The sequence below is a fragment of the Acipenser ruthenus genome, chromosome 2, assembly GCF_902713425.1.
Source record: "Acipenser ruthenus chromosome 2, fAciRut3.2 maternal haplotype, whole genome shotgun sequence".
In the NCBI taxonomy this organism is placed as follows: domain Eukaryota; kingdom Metazoa; phylum Chordata; class Actinopteri; order Acipenseriformes; family Acipenseridae; genus Acipenser; species Acipenser ruthenus.
Genome location: NC_081190.1, coordinates 111990563 through 112015252, shown reverse-complemented (window position 1 = coordinate 112015252; position 24690 = coordinate 111990563). Strand labels below are relative to the sequence as shown.

Genomic DNA, 24690 nt, shown 5'->3' with positions numbered 1-24690 from the left:
ATATATATATATATATATATATATATATATATATTCTTTTTACAGTTTTGTTGGCCAGTATTGTCCTTTTATTGCAAATAAATGCCCTCTTATTATCAACCCATTAAGTACCAAATACATTTTTCATTGAAAAAAGCAGAACACAAACTTTATTTATGTAATCTGATACTTTCTAAATCGATATTTTTTCACAAGCAAAATACTGAAATCCTTTGTTTTAGCTACAAACTGCTGCGTCCTATTTTGAGGACAGTCAAGTTAGACATGCCTGTAATCAAAGCAGTGAAATTTCACACCGGCTATGAAGCTCAACATATCCTCACTGTGGGTAGGAAGACCCCAAGAAATGTATCATTTTTAGGCTTCAGTTTCTTATTTTCTATTGAGGGATCTTAAAAGCATCTGAAGGGCTATTTTTGTAGAAATAACAGTTACATTTAGACTTAACTTTTGCGGTAAACAAAATTAGAGTAAGTTATCATAACAATATAGTTCAGGAGAAAATTAAAATAACAGGTAGAGGATGCCAGTTAAAAATGTTCCAAAAAATTATAAAGTAGCCTCTCCTCAAATGAGGACAATGGCACTTAATGGGCTAAGAGTTTGTCATGTCAGGAATCTGTTCTACTGAGTTGTACAGTGTGCACAAGGTAGGGCTATATTAAATATTTCTAAAGCACAGTAATACTGCTATATAAATTAGCTGTCATAGTTGTCCAAAGTGCATTTCAATTATTAAGGATCGCAACTGTAATCATTACTAATGCTCTCTCATTCTCATCATGTTTTTGCTAGGCTGTTGTCAACATTAATGCTGTCATATTGAGCCATCCTTTACAATTATAAATTCATGCATTTTAATTGTGTCCAAGTCTACACATTGTAAACCAATGACTCTGGTGCCTTCTCTTTGCAGCTTTTAAACCCAAAGAACAATTGCATTACATACAGTAGATGAACATAACAGAAAATTGGGCCTTAAAACATCCAGGAACTAGTTATTGCAGTCTAACTGCTTCTGTACCTGGTTTAAACCCTATGATCCAGACAGCAAGCTGAGCTAAATGCACCTCCTCTCCATACTTAACTGGATTGTGGGTTCGTGAAACCTTGTCTTTAAAGCAGTTTATTTTGATTATTCATATTACAACTAAAAATGCAATTATCCAAAACATGCATTGAAACCTTTTGAAATGCAAGCAGAGAAGCCTGCATCTCCCCTTTGCAATACAGTTCCCATCTCAATGGGCAAGACCAGACTTCAGAGGGCTAATAATAGCTGCTTGCTTGGCAGGTGCTTCCATATTCAGAGCACTGGTGCTTTACCATAGAAGTGATAACAGCTTGGCAAACATGATGACTCAGCACAGCAGTGGTCAAAAGAGCATCATAGTTCATCGCGTGCACATGCTCGAGACTCACTGTCACAAAAATAGGAAGACAACTGCAGACAATGTGTTGAACGTCGTCTGATGTTTGACACCATCCTTGAAATTCCCTAAGGGTTTGAAAAGCGGGGGGGGGAGGGGATGGCTTACTGTTTGAACTAAAACTATAATTCTGTGGACAGCATTTTATGAAATGGTAGAACACGTCTTATTTTATAGAGCATAATTCAATTATTATACCAAATATAACGGGAGATTCTGATATTAAATATTTAGTTGAAAATAAATATTTAAAATGCATGGATATATGAATGTCAAAGTATGTTAGAATAGACTGCAATGATAAAATGCTGATTGAAGAAAAAAATGATATCTGAGTCTTTAGAACCTCTTACAGTTGTTTAGCATTTATTTATTTATTTATTTATTAGCAGACAGTTATCCAGGGCGACTTACCATTGTTACAAAGTATCACTGTACAGAGTATTGCATTATAAAATATCACATTACAGAATATCATAATACAGATAAGAGCAGTTATGAAAGTACAATAACATCAAATTCAAGTAAGAGCAATAATGTGAGTATAATGTGATATCTTGTAACAATTGTAAGTCGCCCTGCTAATAAATTAATATATATATATATATATATATATATATATATATATATATATATATATATATATATATATATATAACAAACCTTCCATTGGACCTCACTAATTTCACTGCAGATGTGTTGTACACATGTCCCTCTCTCATATATCAAGTATGATGTAACTTTACTGTAGCTTTTATTATTTACAGTAAGCCCAACATCAGTCCTAGAAGCATCCAAATATATATATAGATAGATAGATAGATACCAAAAAGAGTAAAATCAAGGTTCTGGAATGGCCTAGTCAAAGTCCTGATCTAAAACCGACTGAGAATCTTTGGTATGAGGAATGAACTGGAACAATTTTGCATTGAAGAATGGTCAAAAATCATTAAAGAATCATGCCAAAAGCTCATTGACAAATATCCTAATCGTTTGAAAGAGGTTATTATTGCTAAAGGTGCCTCAACTAACTATTAATTTCATTTTCCTTTTCAGGATATGAATACAATTGTATGTATATATATATATATATATATATATATATATATATATATATATATATATATATATATATATATATACTGTATAAATGGGTAATTGTATGAAAAAAAATGTGATGTGTATAATGTGATATTATTAAAAAAAAAAAAAAAAAGTCTTACTTTTTTTTTTTTTAATTGGACGCTTCTCGCGAATTTCACTGCTTGAAACAGGGAAACTATACAAGTTAATCGTCTGATTGCGAGATAAGTGTCTGATAACTTGACCGGCATTTCAAAACTGGCTGATGGCTTTCAAAACGGTCTGATAGCTTGACCGCAGTGAACATGTACAGTAAGTATGATAAATGCATGAGAATGATTTCAAATAAGAGCAAATACAAAAAAATATGAGTACGGTTACCTGCTGCTTTGTCGGTGCAGCCTTTATATTGCACTTGTTATGCCATTTGCTAGCAGGCTAGCTTTCTTTTTTTTTTTTTTTTTTAATTATGCCAGCCCAATCGTGTTTACACAAGGCTATTGAGCGAGAGATATTTACACAAGCTAGTTTCGCAAGCTTCCTGGCTAATCCACGCTGCCACTTGTGTTGGTATGTCTTTTCTGAATGGGAGGGGCTATACTAAAAGCTGCCTCAGCATTCTCTCCCCTCTGAACTATGGATAGGGCTCAGACTGAAACTAAAGGCTGTCTGTGAAATAGCGAGGACGAGGGAGGGAGCTAGGAAGAGAAGCTGATGACATCATAGCCTCTCTGGAAGCTGGAAAGTGAACATACTGCTTGGAAGGATGGGGCGGACTGCTTTTAAGTTGGTTTTGGAGAAAAGTAAACTTTGTCTGCATTCCTTCATGGCTGCTGTTTAAGCTGAAGGGGGTATTTTGAAAAGAAGTTAGGTGTGAGACTCTGGGAGTGCAATCTGGAAGAGAATACTACAAAGAGGGAACAAAAGTTTTACCCAAGCTGGGAAATGTCACCGTTGTTCAGCTGGGTGGCCAAGGTAAGAATTTCTTGCTCACATCCTTCCTTAATGTTGCTAGAAACTGTGGCAATGTGCGCCAATTAAATGGCGAAATGAAATCCAACTGCTATTCCAAAACTAGTAACAAGCAACGTACAATTTAAATTACTATCTCACTAACTTTGTAAAAGTTTCCTTTCACAAAAACGTCAGCAAGGGAGTAAACACTGGAACTTCGATGGAAAGTGTTTTTTGTCAGTATTTTGTCCAAACAGTTGATGGATATGTTTGTATATTATTCTGAACCAAGAGTATATAGGCAGACCTAGAGAGTTATTAGACCACTTCAAATACTTGTAAGTGAACATTTTTGAGAATGAACACAAGTGGAATGCAAGCAACATCCATTGTGGTTCAAATAAATCCCTGCAAGTCACAGACTGCGTGTCCTAATGCAAGAAAACAAAACAAAACATGGTGATGCATCACATCAAGATTTAAGGACCACCGGCTTCTTTGTAGTTTAGGTAAACACCTATTGGTCTGCTGGTTACTGTAACTAAAAGTTTCATAAAAGTGTAGTCTGGGTGAAGAGATCTAATTAGTAACACCTTTCACATCTCCCGCTGGCCCATTTTAAAAAGTGTGCACCGAATATGTTGCCTTTCGTTTATTGTTGTAATGGTTGATGATTTGGATTGCAACCTGACTGGCACAGTTTGTCTAGTCTAAACCTCTGTGTTTCTGGTACAGTAGGTGGTTGTCTCAGGAATTAGGATACAGTTTGCAAGGGGGACCTTTTTATCTGACTGCTAGATTTGTGATTCCAAGGTGGTACAGTAAAGGCAATTTGTGCAATCTGTTTGTTCATTGAGAAATACAAAAACAACCTGTAATAAATTCAATGACAAACGTTTTCGACTAGAAGTCTTTCTCAGTGTCTTCAATTGTGTTTTTTTTTTTATTTTATACCCGGGTTTCGTGGATTTGTATTTGACTAGACACATTCAGGTCAAGGTACCTGTAAAGAATAACGGAGAGCAAATTTATATACATCTAGTAAACCTCCCTGTAACAATAGTGCATGATCTGTAATTAAATAAAGTCAGTTAGCCACATACTCAATAGTAACTTCTGTTACGAAAAGGATCTAGCATAGCATTATCTCATTTCCTATACTGCTGATATGGGAGGGAAATTGACTCATTCATTTTGAGGCCTTTCATTCCCTCTCACAGAGGTCTCAGTTTGTCATCACTAACCAATCACAGTGCCACATTTTCTTTGGATAGAGGTACTAATGGAGACTTTACACAGTTAAATACTCACATTACAGAACTGTATAACTTGGTGGAAAGTGGATGACATCATTAGCCCATTGGCCAAGGAACACTTCGGCAACATTCTTACAAGACTGAAAAGGTTGAAAGACAAAAGCAAGTAACGATTATGTAATGTGTTCTGGACATAGAAAAAGTATAAAGCACTGCTGACATTGCTGTAAACTCTTAGAGCAATAAATATACTGAGCATCAAAAGAAACTTATCACTTATATTTGAGCACCAAAAGAAACGTATCACTTATTTGAATAAAATTCACTAGATGTGATCGAAAAATGACAAACTGTTTTAGAGCAGGTGCAGTGACTTTTTATTGTGCTGATTAACAATTGACATCACGAAGGTGCTGCAAAATGATCTGTCGATCTTGGGCAGGTGTTGTGACTTGGTCTCCCAGTTCGTGGCCTGTCATTGACAGAGTCTCGCCAGGTTTGAAACTGCTGGCTGTGAGCACCCAAGATGGCGAGCCACAGTACGCTGCCCTAGTCCAGCTCCAACATGCCGATTGTACGAAGGCGCTGCTCTTGACAGACGTTGCTTATTGCTTTTATTCAAGCTTGCAATTCAACAGCTGAAATCACTCCATATCCAGTGTCCAATCAACTGTCTCACTAATTAGGCGATTAAGTGCATATGCTTCAGTCATAGTCACTCAAGCGTGTCATGTTCAAGGATGAATGATCGAGTGATTAAAAAGAAACCAAAAAGATTTAGTCAATGTCATAGTGATACATTTCTTTTGATGCTCGGTATACAAAGTAGTTTCAGGGTCCAATGTGTAGGGGATTGGAATCTAGGGCCCAGCATTTAATAGGGGGAAGTATATTAAGAATAGAAGGCTCTGGCATTTCTCACCCTGCGAATGGCGTCCCTGATAAGAAAGAGTATGTGCTGTACTAGCAGCCACAAACTGACTTGACATAGTGTTTTGGAATAACAACTGAAGATTTTGCTGATTAAACAGGATGTTGAGTAGCATGGTTTCTTCATAAGTTCATTTTTAAACACGTTAAACTAACAATGCCTTCAATTTGATGTACAGTAACCTATCATTCCATTTGAGTTGCATACATTACCATGACTCAGAAGGACAGTTTGGTCATTTTTGTATTGGCTCTCAGTAGAAGTTGTGATTAGATGGTGAATTGGCATGTTAGGGTTAAGTCCATCACCTCGCGTCCCTATAGAAATGAAATGTTACCCATGCATAATGTCTGCCAGCCAGAGCGCGAGACCTTTGACAATTTGACTGCCTGTGAAAAGGATTGACCGTACAGCTACACCGATGGCTGAAGCAAGACTGCTGACTATTTCATTTTATGATTTTACTGGAACATTATTCAAGGGCATAGCGTATTGTAAAACATTCTCTTGGTGACAGACCAGCAGCCTATTTGCTGTTTTGTTGTATCATTCGGGGAGCCATGAGAAAATGTACCAACACTTTGTTTTGAGGTTATTTGGTTATTTTGATCTTTTCCTGTTGGCACGTCATGCATTCTTAATATAACATTAAACACACAGCCAAATGCAGCCCACACATCTTAGGGTGAGCAAGCAGTGACCCTTGCATGCATGCTTCACTGGCCTTCTAAGGAGATCTTTCAGCACCCTTGGCTTTGAAAGAGCCCTGTATGTAGTTAACCCAAGGTTAGACAACACAACTAAACTGCATCACAAGTTTTAATTTCAATAAAATAATACTTTAGTATACAAATTAACTATCTAACCAAAGTTTAAAAATGAAAGCTATTATTCTATAGTGAGTTATTATTATTATTATTATTATTATTATTATTATTATTATTATTATTATTATATAGTGAATTATTAATTTTATATAATTTGAAGTGGTATGGGAGAGTGTTTTTTTGTTGAAGTTAAAATTTGATGTGAATAAATGTGTAAATATTCATAAAGGGTTTAGTCTATCAAACAGGATTTCCAAATGAACTGAGCTAACACCCAGACCCAGAGTATGTAGTAAGAATCCTTTATTTGCTGTGTGTTTTAAGCTTATTAACCATACAAATGTTTGGATCAGCTTTAAAACCTCCTGAATCAAGGCCTCAACAACAACCTGCCCACTCTTCATTTCGGGAAGGTGAAAAGGGTGTCTCCATTAGCATAGCTGGAAGATGTGTTTTTCTGCTGACCTTCTAGATAGGAACACGTGGTTTAAACACAACAGTTCTTTATACAGCATGGGTCCTTCCACTCCTGGTCTTTGTTCCAACCCAGTTCTCAATTGTTTAATTGAACCAATGAAACCTCCATCCAGACCCTGAAGTAGTTCATCATATAATGTAAACCTGGAGTGGAATAGCCCTGCCGGACTGTGATTGGACACCCCTGATATTCAAGCTGGGATTAGTTGAAAAAGTGTTGATGTTGCAGTTTCCCAGCATTGGAGGTCATTTAATTTTGTACCAATAGTGCGGATGACTTCTGTCAGAGGCTGCACATAATGGATTTGGATTGCGGGCTCTAGATCGCAGAGCACTGTTTTAATTAAAGAAAGTCGATTTTAAAATGCTGTGGATCAGGTTCAATGTACTGCGCTTTGTCTCTCTCCTTGCTCTGGAAGAACACTTAGCTTCACTGTTGATCATTCAGTCCTTTCGCTATGTATTTTATCACAAACTAAACAGCTGCACCCCGCACTGTCTACGAGAAAAGAAAAAAGAACAGTTGGAATCAACTAACTTGGTGTCAGATATTTTTAAAAAAATGTCATACTGTAGCTGAAAGATTAAGTCTTCTGGGTAGCTGGAAACTGTGATGGTACAGCAGTTCAGTATATAGAAAGTCTTCTGCAGACTAGTAATGTTTTTTGGTGAGGCTAAAATGTGTGCTCAAGAAAAGCGATTACATAATGGACGTCTTGTTATAACAACAAGCTTTTAGGACACCAGTATTATCAGCTGAAGAGCTTCGTGTGTTCTGGTTGCTTCAGGCCTAACTATCAATGCAGGGAACACATTTATAGGTACACAGATGTAAAGCCATGTATAGGGTGACGTTTTTACTTTGTTACACTGGACAGGATAGACCCATCACCATCATTGGTTAGACATATCAATGTTGCTCTCAATGGAATGGCCCTATACCATTTTCTTTCCAGAGTTGTAGTCACATACATATAGTGCATACAATAATGGCACAGGAAACACAGAAGACATGTAATGTTATAGAAATGTTCATATTAAATAGAATATCTGAACTTGCCTGACGAGCCATGCATGTTACATGATGTTGTAAGTTATTATTGATACAGCTTGCCACTGTTTTATTTGTCCTATTGTACTGAATTACATACCACTTTGTAGTTTTCTATGTACTTCATGAGAAAATGACAAAAACTGAAAAATGTGACATTTCAGAATCTAACATGAAATACTGTACTACTATTATGGCTTCCGGTAGACTTTTGCAATATCATTTTGTGGTTTCTTTGATTACACAATGTTAAATAAAAGATCTAAATGATGTTCATATAGCGTTTTTAATTGATTAATTTATTTTTTAATTTAAGTTGATGCAAAACCTTTGGCCATAGCTGTACAGTACTGAACTAGTTCTAATGCGTTTGGGGGGGAGGGGGAACCCAATAGATGCATCCTGTAAAGACACAGTGCCAATGTATTGAATAACTGTCGGTTGAATTGTGCTATTGTGAGATCGAATGTGGGATTATCATAGACCTGAAAACAATCTGAGGAACTGGGTTTTTGGATAGAGTAAGCTTCTGAACAAATCTGAGAGTGAAGCAATTTAACAACAACCTGACACCGCACACAAATCCTCCTACTTGAAGGTAATGCTATTTTGAGAGTGTAGGTGTTGCTGTATTAAAACAGGCTATAACAAGTCTCTCATTCTAATCGCCTTCCAGCAAGAAATAGGACAGGTAATACAGTGCTTGTTGGTGCATAGTTAGGGCTGCAAAGGGGTGGAAACTTTCCAGGAATTTTGGAAACTTTCCAGGGAAAGTTTCGAGAATTTTAAATGGGTCAGAAATTTTGGGAATTTGGGTAATTTTCAATTTTAGGTTGTTATAAACTTTAATAAAGATATAGCATACCCACACACTACATAAACTCCAAAATAAATCATTTTATTTTTCAAAACATCACGCCAACAGGTCAGAAACATTGATCTGGCCTGTTGGCATGGTGTTTTGAAAAATAAAACGATTTATTTTGGAGCTTATGTAGTGTGCAGGTATGCTATATCTTTATTCATGTTTGGACTACTTCGTACCCTGCACCTTTTTCGATTCATTGATGTGCGTATAAACAACTTTGATTCCTTATTATAAACTTAAATATATATTTTCATCAGTTAACAACATCATTTTACCAATTTAAGGTCACAGAGAACAGCACACCTTCCAGGCAGCAGATGCCAGCATTTCAAAAGGCTGATTGAATGATGATAGACAGGTCTAATCATAGCTAAACACACTGCGGACTGGTAAATAAAAATAATTAAGTAGAATACAGTGCTTTGTATAATAAAAATACATGTGTTTTCTATGTGGCTGCAGGGCTTCTAGGTAATATAACGGCCATGAAAAACGGTAGGTCCTGTGAAATCTGGTATGCATCCTGAAATGCGGTCTATTGTATAATCATAAAAACATTGCATCAGAAACTGACTGCACGGTACCTGTGCTACAGTTTTAGCTTGTCAGGTGGATAACCCTATACACTCATGCTATATTGTATTGGGCCAGCCGATGGGCCCGACATTCTCACGTCAATATCTCAGGCATCGTAATAGTAATATTCCTGGTTATAAAATAGGTGTTCAAATCGTTTGAAACCAATGTTTAAAAGTGTTTAGAGCATGTTTTTAATTTCTTCTGAAACAATTGAGTTACCCTGAGCACCCTGATCCAAGATCACTTATCTGTTCAATATTACAAAATGAAAATTCCCAAAGTTCCCTAATATTTCTGAAAATGCCCAGTATTCCCACAAAATTCCTGGGAATGTTGCAACCCTATGCATAGTGTACTGTAATATTTGTTTTATATCTGATGCATCGTGTTGTACCACCCAATTAACTATTGTCAGTTTAGCAATAGGACAGTAACATGTTGCAACACATATTTTGTGCAATTAGCAGCCATTAAGATTAAATAGCAGCTGTGGAACAAATAACATTGGCAACCTTTAGGAATTATTCAGGTGAGCGTCCCCACAGTGGTTTTTGACGTCTCCATCCAGATTAAATGATATGCTATTTGTATTCGCTGCATTTGTATTTGCTGTCCAATATATGTGAACTGAGCTTTCATTACAGCATGTTGAAATGAAAAAGCTGACATTTGCACAAATTTAATTCACATTTGAGGCCGTGACATTCCAGCTGGTATCTGCTGTCTGATAGAAGCACGCTAGAGCTGGAAGATGATGGTACTGAATTGTTTTCTAATTTGCAGTTCGCCAGCCAGAGAAAGGGGTAACGTCCTCTATCTGATTACAGAGAAGTTAGTTAAAGTAATCAGGAACTGCAGAGAAATTGATTAGAAGTTAAGGGTTACACGTTTATTGACTTAAACTTTTGGGTTGTACAGACACTTGGAATTATTCAGAAAATTGGAGTATAGCAACCGGTCCAACAAAAAGTTAATGTTTCTTGGTAACTGCGTTGAGAGCATCACCTCTTTAGAGAAAAGTCTTTACAAGTATACATGCCAACAGGTTCAGCATGTCCTTTAGAATATAGTGTGGGGCTATCTTGTGATAAGGGTACTGTTTACTGAAAGGGTAGACTTATCGCAACAGTAAGACACATTATGAATTTGTTTATCTAGTCTGAAACCTTTCTTGGAAACGCTTACAATCACACAATAATCCACACAAGGTCTGGACTGACGGCTGTATGCTTCTGCCAAGGACAAAGATTAATTCAAGAAGTGAACATGAATGTGCACTTGTTTGTAAACTGAGAAGGGTCAGAGTTTGCTTTTACTTTTTTCTGTCTGCCATGAATGAAGAGATTTGCATATATTTTCAGCAGTTAACTTTGACTTTGATTGAGTCTAATTGAAGAGCTGGTCCCAGTCCAATGCTTGCTTGTGTAAATATTTTTGCAGAAACTTTATTTAGCAAGGTGTATGGCCATAAATTATATTGGTTCATAAATGTCATAATGTGGAGCATGACATGTTTAATTGCATTTTATTAGATTTTTGGACCCAAAAGGATGCTATCTTACTTTGATGTGTGTCTGAGGAAGTGTTGGTCAGTTAAATAAATAAATATTTGAGTTCTACACTGTATATATGATTTTTTTTTTTTTTTTTTAAGCAAGTTGTTCATTTCTTATTTTTTATTGCTGCAACAGTATTTTGTTTACTTTTTTATATTTATATTGTATATGGTCTTAAGAATTTTAGAAATACAGGTTTATGCATTGGCAATAGCACAGTGAGTTTTATATTCAGTTAAACGGGGCTCAACCACAAAGCTTTGACTAGATAGAAGTTTCAGATGCTCCAGCCTTTGAAATAATGTTTGGCACACCAGAGGTAAGCTATACTCTACTGAGAGACATGGAACAGTTTGTTTTGATATGATATTTGTACTGGTTGTAAACCATCATGAGGAGCCTACATAGGATTTAAATAAATTAGCATTGCATTACACATGTACTACAGTACTTAACAATAAAGTGGAATGTATTGTTCTGTTCCCTGTTTCAACAGTTAAACAAACTATCTAGAGAGAGATCAGTGACGTCCATGGCTTAAAACCATTCCTCATTGTAATCTGAAAGTACACCATCCTCCCTGGGTTTGTTGTTTAATTAATGCCCAATGTATGCTGTAACACAGTCACCCCTCCCTAGTTGTTTTTTTAGAACAGTAATATCGAGAGTGGCTGTTTTACGCAACTCGTTTTCAATATTCCTTGTTTCACTGGAGTTTTTTGGTCCCCGCACAGTAGTTTTGACACTGGATCCCCCTTGTGTGCATCATATAATGGGCTACTGGAAATCCTGAAACCAATGGTAATGTCTATATCTGACAATATTCCTGACAATGGCTTTGCAGTAAAGTCCTAAACATTGAATACTAAACTAATGTTTTTCACTTGGTACTTGTTGTACTGAATCAGGAAGAAACACATACTATTTGTTTTAATGGTGTTATCGAGTAGGCTGCCTGGTGTTTGGGCACGTGCTGCTGTTTCTAATTTAAAATAGTATCAGTTGAAGGATTCGTGTTGCTCAGGCTAATGGAACCCAAGGAAAAGTTCTGGTGGTTCAAGGGGCCTTTCATCCCTAGTCCTGACTAGATTTTTTTCTTCATTTACTTTCAGGTCCCTGAAATCATCAGCACTATCCGGCAAGCGGGAAAGACAGCCCGTCAGGAAGAGGACCATTCTCGTTATCACGACCCAGATGACGCCTTCTCCAAAAAGTTTGAGGTTTTGTTCTGTGGACGAGTGATTGTAGCACATAAAAAAGCCCCCCCAGCACTGATTGATGAATGTATAGAGAAGTTCAATCACGTCAGCGCAAAGAAAAAGGATGGAGAGACTACCTCTGACCAAGACGTTTCCTTGGATCAGCCACAAGGCTTTTCGGCAGCAAACGGCAAGCATGCGTTATTCTTCCAAGCAGCAGCCAATGGGATAGACTGCAGCAAGTCTGGGAACTTTAGCACTGCCAGTCCCAATTGCCAAAAGACTGTGTTTTTGAAAAGAGACTCAAGTCTCCCATCTTTCGCTGCTATTGGTGGAAATGGTGTTTCTCCAGAGATACGGAGGCGTAACATCAGTGAGCCTTGTGGAGTCCAACCAACAGATATCCAAGCAAACAGGACGATGTTGTTTACGGTAAAATTTCAATTAATTCTATTTTCTCTTTACTACCATGGCAATAGCTGAAAGTATAATACTACTGTTATTTATTTCTTTTTTTTAACTGGGGTTGATGCCTCTGTTTTGTTTGCTCCTTTGGAAGATATATACAGGCTTGTTCTCATAGCAGCAAGAACAACAACAACAAAAAAAAAAGGCGCACAGAGAAACTACTGCCAGGCAACCTGAGACCCCTCTGGAGGAGCACACCATGCATACCAGCTCCCAATCAGGAAATGTCTTGCACTTTGTTATTATCACTGTTAATATTAGTGAAACACAGGGGAAAGTGAGCTATAGCCTTGTACTGTAAACAAGAAACCTGTTTGTGAAGTGTAAAATAAACAAAATGTTGGCTTCCTTTAACACACTTACCAATTCAGCTGCACCTGTAATGCTAAGACACACATTGTGTACCCAAGCAAAGAAATTATTTGATGTCATGAAAAGTGTTTGTAAATGTAACCACATTAAAGGGATACAATAGTACCTTCATCATCATTACTGAAACTGACTGAAATAAATTACTAATTATTATTTTGTTCATTGCAGATCGGGCAGTCTCAGATTTACCTCATTAGTCCAGACACAAAGAAAGTTGCCATTGAGAAAAGCTTTCGAGAAATCTCCTTCTGTTCTCAGGTTAGTAAATCACAATTTGAATATGCGTTCTAGTGCTGCTGTTAGTCTGTGCCTATGCAGAGTGCTGTGACCTCAATCATAATAACTGGGATCCTTCAAAAAGCTGCTTGATGAGATTCTGGGATCAATAAGCTACTAACAACCAAACGAGCCAGATGGGCTGAATGGCCTCCTCTCGTTTGTAAACTTTATGTTCTTAACCATGTGTTTGATGTATTCTGGTAAGTCGGACCGTGGTTTTAATAATCTTTCAAACTGGCTTTGGAATTGAGAGGTTTGTGTTCTTGAAACACATGGGCACAGAATAAGATACAGTTTATCTAACACAGTGGCATTGGTTGATTTTAGTTTTTTTTAGGTTACTTGAATGATGCTTTCTTAGCTGTGTGGTCAAGTGGTTAAAGAAAAGGGCTTGTAACCAGGAGGTCCCCGGTTCAAACCCCACCTCAGCCACTGACTCATTGTGTGACCCTGAGCAAGTCACTTAACCTCCTTGTGCTCCATCTTTCGGGTGAGACGTAGTTGTAAGTGACTCTGCAGCTGATGCATAGTTCACACACCCTAGTCTCTGTAAGTTGCCTTGGATAAAGGCGTCTGTTAAATAAACAAATAATAAATAATAGTTCTCACATAAAAAAAAAACCTTTTTGTCTGTGAATGCTCTTTTATGGAGACAGCTGGAAGATAAGAGGTGGTTTGAGTTCATATTGATAAGCTCACACGGGTCAGCACTGAGTATGCATACCAGACTAATCAGCATTTAAGCAATGATTCCCGAAGGCATTACAATTCTCCATCTGAATTGATGTTTTTTTCATCGCTCAAAGGATTTGATCACCTCTTTAGCTTTTAGGTAAGATTATTGGTTAACGGGTTTGTTTAATCAGTGGGAGTAACTGTTGTTTTCTTCTTCTCAGGGAATTCGTCATGTGGATCACTTTGGCTTTATCTGCAGAGAGTCTTCAGAGAATGGAAACTGCCATTTTGTCTGTTTTGTGTTTCAGTGTACAAACGAAGCACTGGTAAGAGTTTGCATTGTGGACAGACATTATTGAAACAAGTGGTTTTAAAGTACGTTTATTACAAATTAAGGCACACAAACAAAATGGTAATGATGTGATTGATAACTGAATCTGATAGACCATTATGTTACTTTGATAGTCAAAAGCTGAATTTAGCCATTAAAAAATGGTCCATTTGAGTGAGAATTCAGCTAAAACTCCCTCAAACCCTTTATACTGTGCATGATGATTTCAAATGTCTTTCTTTTTTGTACAGTATACTTTATCTCACAAAGGTTACATGTACGTTGTGGTTGTTTTTGCCTTGCATGTAAGGAATAACGTGAGGCTATACAAATACCTTTTGGATTTTGTTTCAAATGTGTGTTGGTTTATGTCGTGATCAATATGAGGAAGATGTCCCCCCCCCCCCCACCCTCCCACTATGGTTCATTTTATACTCTGTAATTTCAGGTTGATGAAATCATGATGACCCTGAAGCAGGCTTTCAGTGTCGCTGCTGTGCATCACAATTCAAGAACGCAGGCACTGCAGTGTGAGAGCTGCCCAATGCAGCATCTACACAAGCTCTGTGAAAGAATTGAAGGTACTACAACCAGCGCAGCATATTAAATGACAATTGGAAGTGTTTCATTGAAGTGGATGATAGTTTATGATTCATTTATGCCATAGAAGCCTTTTCGCTAAAATGAAAAGTCAATAGAGGCTGTGCGGTCCAGTGGTTAAAGAAAAGGGCTTGTAACCAGGAGGTCCCCGGTTCAAACTCCACCTCAGCCACTGACTCATTGTGTGACCCTGAGCAAGTCACTTAACCTCCTTGTGCTCCGTCTCTCGGGTGAGACGTAATTGTAAGTGACTCTGCAGCTGATGCATAGTTCACACACCCTAGTCTCTGTAAGTCGCCTTGGATAAAGGCGTCTGCTAAATAAAATAATAATAATAATAATAATAATAATAATAATAATAATAATAATAATAATAATAATAATAATAATAGTGAAGCCAGAAGCCAGTATGTGTAGCTTGAAAATTGAGTATTTCAATGAAATCTTTTATTACTAGCTTAGTCCGTATAGGAACACAGTTTTCTCGCCCATGCATGTTTTTTCCTAATTAAAAAAAACAAAAACAAACAGAAAAACACCCTTCGGGCCAGTCATCTTAGAAAATATCATTTTAGTAATTCAGGGATAAGGGTTCTGGCTATTGGTGTGTAAAAGTTATTTATATGTAAACCTGTGTGCAATACAGTACAATATGGAAATCCAAAATGCTGAAATAAACCTATACAACTATCGCAGTAAGCATTTGGTTTCTAAAACTCAATGCATTGGGGTTACAGAAAGAAGTGGACTGTGTTTTTGTATGTTTCTTTAGGTCTGCATCCATCAAAAGCAAAGCTTGAAATTCAGAAGCATCTAGCAACTCTAAACAACAAAGAAACGGCAGCAGTGTTTGAGGAGGTCCAGGTACGGTTTTATTTTAAATCATTTATTTTTGTCATTTTTCTATTTATGTAATTAAAAATAAATACCAAGGCATTTAGTAGAGGATTTACTGTACTGAACATCTAGGCATTTTAGTTAAGAAGCATGATGCCAATGACACATTTGATTTAGTTGTCTGCACCCATCAATAACTAATGGAAAGTGAATTGATAGATACTTTCTCTGTGTTTTATGGACTATTTGGACGCATTCTGGGCCTGTAAATGAATACCCATGTTTTGGGGTCTTTGAAAGTTGTAGCTCAGAATGCTGCTCCCCAGGTTCTTATAGTTGTCAAAGGAGGCTCACACAAGGTAGTCAAGCACTCCACCTAGTGGTCATTATTGAAAACAACCTAATTCTTGTATTGTTCAAACTGCATGGATTTTAAAATGTATTTTTAAAATACTGTTTTTGTTTTGTCTATTGGTGCTTTTATTTAGCTTTTGTGCTTTGTCTTATCTGCTGTTTTTCTGTTTTTACAAAGCATACATTTTATCACTGGACAAAGTGGAATCATTTTATAATTATATTTCACAGCCAGGCGATGTGATTTCAGACACACTAGTAAGAATTCACTCTATAGTTGTATGGAGCTTCAATCTTCAAATAAAGTGCTTGCATGCAACCATGCCCTCTAATGTACAGTGCATTCAATATACAGTATTGTTCATATTACTACAGTATGTGGTAAAGTTTGCATGTAGTATTAAGAGATAACTGTGATGGGATAACTGTTATACTTTATAACTAAATATTTACTAGGCACAATGGATTTCACTCATTGTGTGAATAAAAAGATGAATAGTAAAAACACAATTTTAATATTTAATAGATCATATTTATTGTTTTATGTTTTTCTCAGAAAGTGAGACCAAAATGTGAAGATGAAGAAAATGAACTGGTTATTTCCAGCTTGAGGAGCCTCTATGAGGAGAAACAGAAGAACCACTCCCATAGTTACAATAGGGAGGTGAAGCAGGTAGACTGGACCTCAACTTGAGTGTATGTCTGTGCAATATAATGACAGCACATGCATTATATGAAATTAAACATGTAAGAAATTAACCCTTTTTCAAGCGCATCGATGTCTTAGATGTGATTAAAGGGTTAATCGATTACCTTTATTTTGTCCAACTCAGGGAAACAGGAGTAATCCTTCTTCAGAGGATTACTCCTGTATGTTTCTGACTTGCGAAATTTACTAAAAATATACACATTTCTCATACCACAATTACAGCTCCTGCTTACTGGCAGAATACATTGTTGAGAGTTGCAGGAGAGCTGAGGGAGATACAGAAATGGTGTATCGCTTCTAAAATGAATTTATCCATACATATGTATTTGTTTAGCCAATAGTCCTTTTCATGCAGCTGTGCATCCGTGTCTGTAATATACAAGTTCCTAGCACTGTGTTACAGTATCGTGCTTATTACCTGCTACAGTACAGCATTGAAAAAATAGGATTTAAAAAATAAATACAACTCTGTCTTCAGGGAATTGCAAACAAGTATGTCTTTCATATGCTGTAGGCTACCAAGCCCAGCTCCTGTTTACTTGCAGAGTGCCGAGAGTTGCAGGGGAGCTGGGATGGGTTTAGAAAAGGTGTATCAATTATATAATTATTGATTTACCCCACCATATTAATTTTTTAGCCCTTTGCTCTTAGAATGAGCATTTACAGCATGTGTTTATAATAATATATTCATTTCCAGCACTGCATTCTTTACAGTACCCTGCTTATTGCCTCCTGAAGAATGGATCAACATTAAGAAAATGTAGATGGTGTCACTTTAAAAAATCGAACTAAATGATGGGAAGGGGAGATGGTTCTAAATGTAAGGACAGTAACCCTTAGTTACTAATCCTTTAATGAGCAGTGAATTGTTATTTTGATTCCAGAAAAAAACTTGCTGTTTGCTGATAATTATGGGGACTTTCTGTGCCTTAATGTCTTATACAAATATTTAATGAAGTAACACATGGTGCACACTAATTATGAGGCTCGTTTTAAGCCCTCGCAGAACTGCTCAGAAGATGTGCCAAATGAGTTGCAGATGAGTGCTGGGCGGTTACGACTGGAAATGTTGAAAACACGAGCCAAAAGATCTCTCACTGAGTCTCTGGAAGGTATTTTGTCCAGGGTAAGAAGACTTTATAAGATTCTTTGTATTCCTCTGAGAGACTGGTTGTTCTGATTTAAGTGCAGATTTGAACAGGACAGTATGTTGGTTTTATACAAACTGAGAATGAAGTTGACAAACATTAGCCCAAATGTTTGTCAACTTGTAGTTTTACTTAAGGATTTATGGTTGTACGTTTTAAAATTATAGATCAGCTGTGCAATATCCAACTCGCTCCTTTTATTTTACAACTAAAACATGCTGGATGGTCGTAAACAACACGCTTACAGTAGTTATGTCCATTGAAGGCTGAATGCAGGGTCCTTGTGAATGAAATCTGTCTGGTCATCTTCCTAGGGGGGCAACAAACCTAGGCATCAGAAGGAAAGCTTTGAAAGTGTGGATACAGACAACTCCTCTTCCAACACAACCCTTCACAGTATAAACAAGGTAAGTCTATTGAATGCATGTTACAAGTCAGTGAAATGCATTTGGGCATCTTTTTGTCCAGTAGTAGTAATAGTTCAGCCACATGGTAATGAAATTGGGGCTTCTGTATATTTCTAATATCTATAACCCAAAAGTAGCTTGAGGGTTCAAACCTCTGTGTTTGGTGGTGTGGGTTTCAAATCAAGTAAAGCCATCAAAAGTAAATGTTCTCATCAAATAACTTGAACATTTTTTTTTGGCTATCTTAAAAATGAGATCATCAATAGACAACTTATGGCTTTTGCTATTATTCTGTACATGGAGTTAAGAAATATCTAATTTGAAACTATTCTACCTATTCCTACACACCGTGAACAATCTACGTTCATGTATGTGACATTTACATTACCTATATCTTGAGAAGTGGTTATCCAGTACCTTATGTTTATACTAACACCTGTACTCTTTTATTATATCCTAGAAAAGAGACATGTATGTCCCACATTGTTTAAAGTAGGCTGTGTAATTTGCTGCAAAGAGGACTCTGTATAAAGCTCAGACTTAACCAAGAATGACTGCAGCTGAAATGCTTTCTTGGTGGTGTTGTTCCCTCAGGAGCCTACCATTACCGATGCTCTCGCACAGCCACTCACTGTAAGCTCTGTGAAGGCACACAGGTCCACAGGGGACCTGCAGGGGCTGGACAACCCTTCCCATAAGTCTCCTCGGCATGGATTCAGACATAGGTCTAAAACTCTGAGTCACCTGCCTATTCACAGCCAGCAGCCCCTGCAGCCAGTGGAGGAGTCGCCAAGCATCCCCAAACCCAGGCTCATGAGGCATTACTCAGTGGGCACGGAGACGCCACATGAATGCAGGTGAGAGCTTTAAATCACAACTGCTGTACGAGGAGCTTGTGTGCCATTTTTTATAAAACAATGCTTAGAAAGTTTAACGACATATGTGAATCGCTGTCTCACACTCACACAGAAAAATAAACGTAATTCTGCGGTCTTTGTTCCCCTACCTTGTTTTAGATCTATTTATCTTGATAGTTTGCTGTCTTTATATATTTCAATCTATCTATAAGCCTTTCCAGACATGGATTAAACTATCTATTATATCTCTGTCTGTAGGCAACAAACTAATCGTGCTTCATTTGTTTCACCTTTTTATTTTTTGATTCTAACTTCACTTAAGAACTTCCTCTGTTTTTCTCTGCACTGCTTCTGGGGTAGCTTGAATGAGCTCGACTCTGATGACAAGAGCCCTGCTGCTCCCCTGTCTGCTCCCACGCCTCCGGCTCGTCTCATGGCACCCTCTGCTTCCTCTCCAAACTTTTTTAAATCTATAAAGCAAAATTCAGGTGGAGAACAAAGTGGGTGCATGTTGAAGAGGAGGTGAGATTGCACAGAAGATAGCGTAGCTCTTAACCAACCCCTTACAAACTGCCGTTCTGCAGCTGCAGCTCTCCATGAAATAGGATCTTATTTAAGATTCACAGCACCGTTATTGTGAAGCTGACATATACTGCTGGGTGGGTTGGCTGTATTTCTGGAATCTGGGAGTACAGTGTCTCATATCAACAATCCAGCTGCTGCTGGTGCACATGCAAGCCACTGTTGTCTTGTCAAATTGATTACCACCACAGTGCAGGCAGGGAGGCTCTTGCAGCTCAATGTTTAATTCCTAGTACATCTGAATTGTGCTAAAGACACTGGGGAATATACAACCAATCTAAATAAAAGGGTCTAATATCAGGAAAATCAAACATCCAATATTGCATGTTAGCCTCTATATATGTCTGTAAATATATATATATACACCATTAGTCACAATCACAAAGAAAGTGATTTCTATAATTTCTAATTGTTCTATTGAAAGATATAAATTAAAGTAGAGATTCAGCTTTATAATGAAACAACAAATTAGTTTCAGTCCAGACGGTTGTCATGCTGATGCACTGGGGAGGCCGCACTGTGGTTGATCCCTGGAGCCAGCATTGCAGCCGTTGTGTGTGCTGATGCTCCAGGGAGGCAAACTAGGCTGTCTGCATCATCAGATGGAAGGAAACGCAGATGGATCACATTAGTTTACAGTAAAAAAAGCTATGTTTTAGTTGGTGCTTATCTTGGCAGAGCTGAGTCCAATATCAGTATGAAAAATAACATGCAAAAACTAATTTTATACTTTGACAAAAGTATTTGGGCAATCAGCATATTTCATATGAAACCCATTCCTTGGTAATTATTGACAATTATTATGATTGAAAACCAACACCTGGTGATAATTAGAATAAATAAATACATAGTCATCAAGTGCTGAAAATAAATTTTTCAACGATCTCAAAATGGCAGTGATACAACTAAACGAAAAAGGAGACACTACCAGAAAAATAGCAGAAAGACTCGGTTTACCGAAAAGCACTGTGTGAACTATTACTGAGAAACACAGGAGAACAGGAACTACTGCAACTAGCTCCAGGTGTGGAAGACCAAGAAAGATTTCTGCAAAATCTGGAAGAAGAATCGTTCAAGCAGCCCGGCAAAATCCTCGGATTACTGCAAAAGATTTGACACAAGAATTGAGAGAAGATGGTCAAGAAATTCACAAGCGAACAATTCAACGATACCTCAACAAGATGAATGTCCATGAGCAAAAACCAAGATTCAAACCTTAAAAACAATACACAAAAGAAAGCGATTGGAGTTTTCCATTGAATACTTGAAGAAGCCTAATGATATCTTCAACCAAATGTTATGGTTAGACAAATCCAAAATATAACTTTTTTCGTCAAGAAAGCAACAATATGTTTGGAGGAAGAGAGGAGAACAATTTAAAGAAAAGTTAATCATGCCCAGTGTTAAACATGGTGGAGGTTGTGTGATGGGATGGGCTTGTTTTTCTTCCTCAGGCACTGGCGACCTCTGTATTGTAGAAGGATCAATGAATGCTGCAAAAAAATATCAAGACATTTTGCACTCTCATTTGTTACCCAGTGCTAGAAGGCTTATTGGACAGAAGTTTGTATTCCAGCAGGATAATGACCCTAAGCATTCTGCAAAGTCTACAAAGGAATTTCTGAAAGAAAGAAGATTACAGTTATGGATTGGCCATCTCAGTCCCCAGACTTGAATCCCACCAAGATGTTGTGGATTGACTTGAAGGCTGCTTTTGCAAAAAAAGAAACCAAAGTCAATTGCAGAACTCAAAGTTGTATGTGTTGAAGAATGGGCACAAATATCTCCGGAAAGATGCCAGGAACTGGTTTCAAAATACAAAAAAAAAAGACTGCAAGCTGTAAAGGAAGAAAAGGGTGGGCACATAAAATACTAATGTAAGGGTGCCCAAATACTTTTGTCAATAGTATGAAATTAGTTTTAGCATGTTATTTTTCTTTTAAGCATGTTATGTAATAATTTGTTGTTTTTATTATACAGCTGAATCTCTACTTTTAATTGATATCTTTCAATAGAACAATTACAAATTATAGAGATCACTTTCTTTGTGGTTTTTCTCCTTTTTTTTAACTGCCCAAATACTGTTGTCTTTGACTGTATATAAAACAGTATTTTTACCCACCGTTCTTTAGATGAATAGACCCCTCTCTCCTGGAGTTAAGCCTATTTAAGAATTGTATCGCTTGTTTGCAACCAAAGTGTATGTATTCAAGGAAATGGTTCAGTTTGTAGTGCATTGGCTAGCTAGCTGCTGAACACATATAGGTCCAAACATCAGTTTGGCTCTTTATCTTGTAGTAGAACATGCAAAGGAGAGGCTTCTCTGCAACTACTCCATCATCAAAGCACAACCGGAAATGTACAAAGATCATTATAGAACAACGGGTTGCCACAAGCGCTTCTTTATTAGCTCTGGGAACATTACTTCCAATTATGAAGATGTATCTATTTACAAAAGGATTAATAAAAGAAAGGCATAAACTGTAAACCTTATCAATGAACAGACAGCTTATGTGTATAGTTCTGCCCAAACGTTTTGCATCACCCTATAGAATGAACTAATTTTGCTTCATAAAGTCGAATGAAACCTACTAAATAATGTTACATAGTGCTTTGTAGTTTTCCATATAGTTAATGAAAAACGAACAAATTGATGAAAAATTATTTGATTTACATGATGTAAAATAAAAGATCTAAATGGTGTTCATAACTTTTTTTTAAAATTATTTTTTACTAGATCTCAATCTTAATTTAAAGTATTCTAAAATTCTAGGTGACTTTTGGCAATAGCTGTAGAGTTAAGAATGAAAGTACTCTATACATCATATATGTTATTTAAAATATAGAATAAAAGGCATGCATTATTTATACATACAGCATGTAACAGTGTAGTAAGCCTTTCTAGAACCCCTGGGGCACCTGCTTTGTGGATTCCTAGAACCCTCTACACCTGGAAGTCTTCTACAGTAGCAATGCTGTGCCTGTTGACCCTTAATAATCACCACAAGATGTAGAAAAGGACAGGACAGTTCATTGCTGAGCTTGCTTGGAAAGGGCTTTCCAGACTAAATGTCTGACAGAGCCAAACCTACTTATTTAGCAGTTCATGCGCACACTGTGTTTCTAAGAATGTTATATACATGTTTTTCTTTTAGTTTTAATAAAAATGAACTAAAATCCAAACACAGTTTTGGGCACCAGCACCTATTTCTGACACTAAAATACCTTAATAAATGTAACTATGTACATATTACCAGTACTTTTCACATCTTTACTGTATCTATATACCGGTATTTCAATTTTGTAACATCGAGTTACAAAATCAAACTTAAGGGATGAAAATGAACTGTACAACTGAGTTTGACTGTTCTGCTGTCTGAGCTGATGCATGCATGTCCTTCCTTTTTATTCCTGTCTCTTCTAAACTGCACTTCTTTTCAATAGCACCCTGAGCACCTCTCACCTTAGCGGCCTACGTGCAAGGCTTCACTCTTCTTCTTCTGTCCCCAATTTTCTGAAATTTCTGGCTCCAGTAGCTGAAAACAGTGCCGTTGACTTTAAGAAAAGGTACGAGTAATTTGTCAAATGTTCCTTGTTCGTTCCTTATTAACCCCTTCCTGCTTCCAGGAGGAAGTAGACGGCTAGTGGAAAAACAAGTGTTTTATTGTGTTTGAGCGCTGTTTTGTTTTGCTGTTATTTTCAAAGTGACTTTGCTGCCCTGTGTGCAAGAGCTGAAGCATTAGGACCAGTTCCCACAGAAACGTCATAAAGCCTGTTTTGTTCCTGAAGAAACTACATTGTCACGTGTCACAATATCTAACTGCTTTTAAGCTGAATTTATGGCCACTGCAGTAGTAGTTACAGCACAGAACATGGTCAGATACTTCAAACACGCTTTCTTGTTTTAAAAAAAAAAAAAAAGGAGTGGCGTTTCTTCAGAACTTCATTTATTGATGCTTTGAAAGATATCATTTGAAATGATTCAAATAGTTCTAAACCAAATGTGACTGGATATTTCTAAAACGTACCTGCCTTCTACTATGTAGATCTTTCCAGTAAATATCCTCAGTGTAACCAAGTGAAGAAGAAAAGAATTCAAAGAATTTAATTTTACAGTTTACAAGTGTTTTGAAATTGTCCATTGGAATGACTAGATTTCTCATTTAATTGACTTGAGGCACAGGTCCAGTCCTGGAGGCAATGACTGTGACAGTCCTGTGAGGAGTCGTCGGCATTCGTGGCGCCAGCAGATCTTCCTCCGAGTAGCAACACCACAGAAAGGCTGTGACTTGCCCAGCAGATATGAAGGTAGGGATGTTCTAGAAACTCAGTCATGTTTCACAATTGCATAACAAGAAGATACAGTATATGTCAAATGAAGCAAGGCATGTCAACATATTTTGATTTGTGGCTATTATTCTTGTGTAAGCTACTGCCTGGTACTGTATTTTAGTAAGAGTTAACAAGCTAAACAAAACAAATAGTTCAAAATCAATTGCTGGTAAAAAAGGATGTGAGACGAGCCGGGTCATTGACATTTTAATAAAACATTTCATGACAAGCGGTGGCTACAGAACATAGCTAAATTATTTGGATTTGATGGTACATTTTTACTTTTAGCCACTGAATGGCACTGTTGTTCATCACAACATTTTTAAACATAAACACCACTGTATACTGTAACAGCAGCCCAAACGTCCCTACTGTGTTCTCTTCCAGTGTGTATAAGCAACGTGATGTGTTCAGCACCCTAATGTGTTCATCTATAGGATATCATCTTTAAGTACGTCAATTGCTTGGACTTTTGTTAGGAGTGGCTGGCTGTTGACAGATATTTGCTATAGTATGTGCCATAATTTT

General features: G+C 37.1%; 1 protein-coding gene across 7 annotated transcripts in view; it reads left to right on the top strand.

Moving 5' to 3' along the window:
• The window catches only part of LOC117409086 (TBC1 domain family member 1-like), a 102088-nt gene that overhangs the window by 20443 nt on the left and 56955 nt on the right, over positions 1-24690 (top strand). The window contains exons 1-13 of one of the 7 annotated variants that reach the window (XM_059006477.1): positions 3115-3488; positions 12125-12643; positions 13220-13309; positions 14227-14331; positions 14785-14917; positions 15709-15800; positions 16684-16800; positions 17834-17962; positions 18299-18391; positions 18986-19248; positions 19609-19770; positions 23275-23397; positions 24008-24138. In XM_059006477.1, coding sequence (XP_058862460.1) covers positions 3459-3488; positions 12125-12643; positions 13220-13309; positions 14227-14331; positions 14785-14917; positions 15709-15800; positions 16684-16800; positions 17834-17962; positions 18299-18391; positions 18986-19248; positions 19609-19770; positions 23275-23397; positions 24008-24138 — 1987 coding nt within the window. In that variant the 5' untranslated portion in view covers positions 3115-3458. Of the gene's footprint in view, positions 1-3114; positions 3489-12124; positions 12644-13219; positions 13310-14226; positions 14332-14784; positions 14918-15708; positions 15801-16683; positions 16801-17833; positions 17963-18298; positions 18392-18985; positions 19249-19608; positions 19771-23274; positions 23398-24007; positions 24139-24690 lie in introns of those variants that run through there. The other 6 variants (XM_059006473.1, XM_059006472.1, XM_059006471.1 and 3 more) reach the window with 6 other exon arrangements.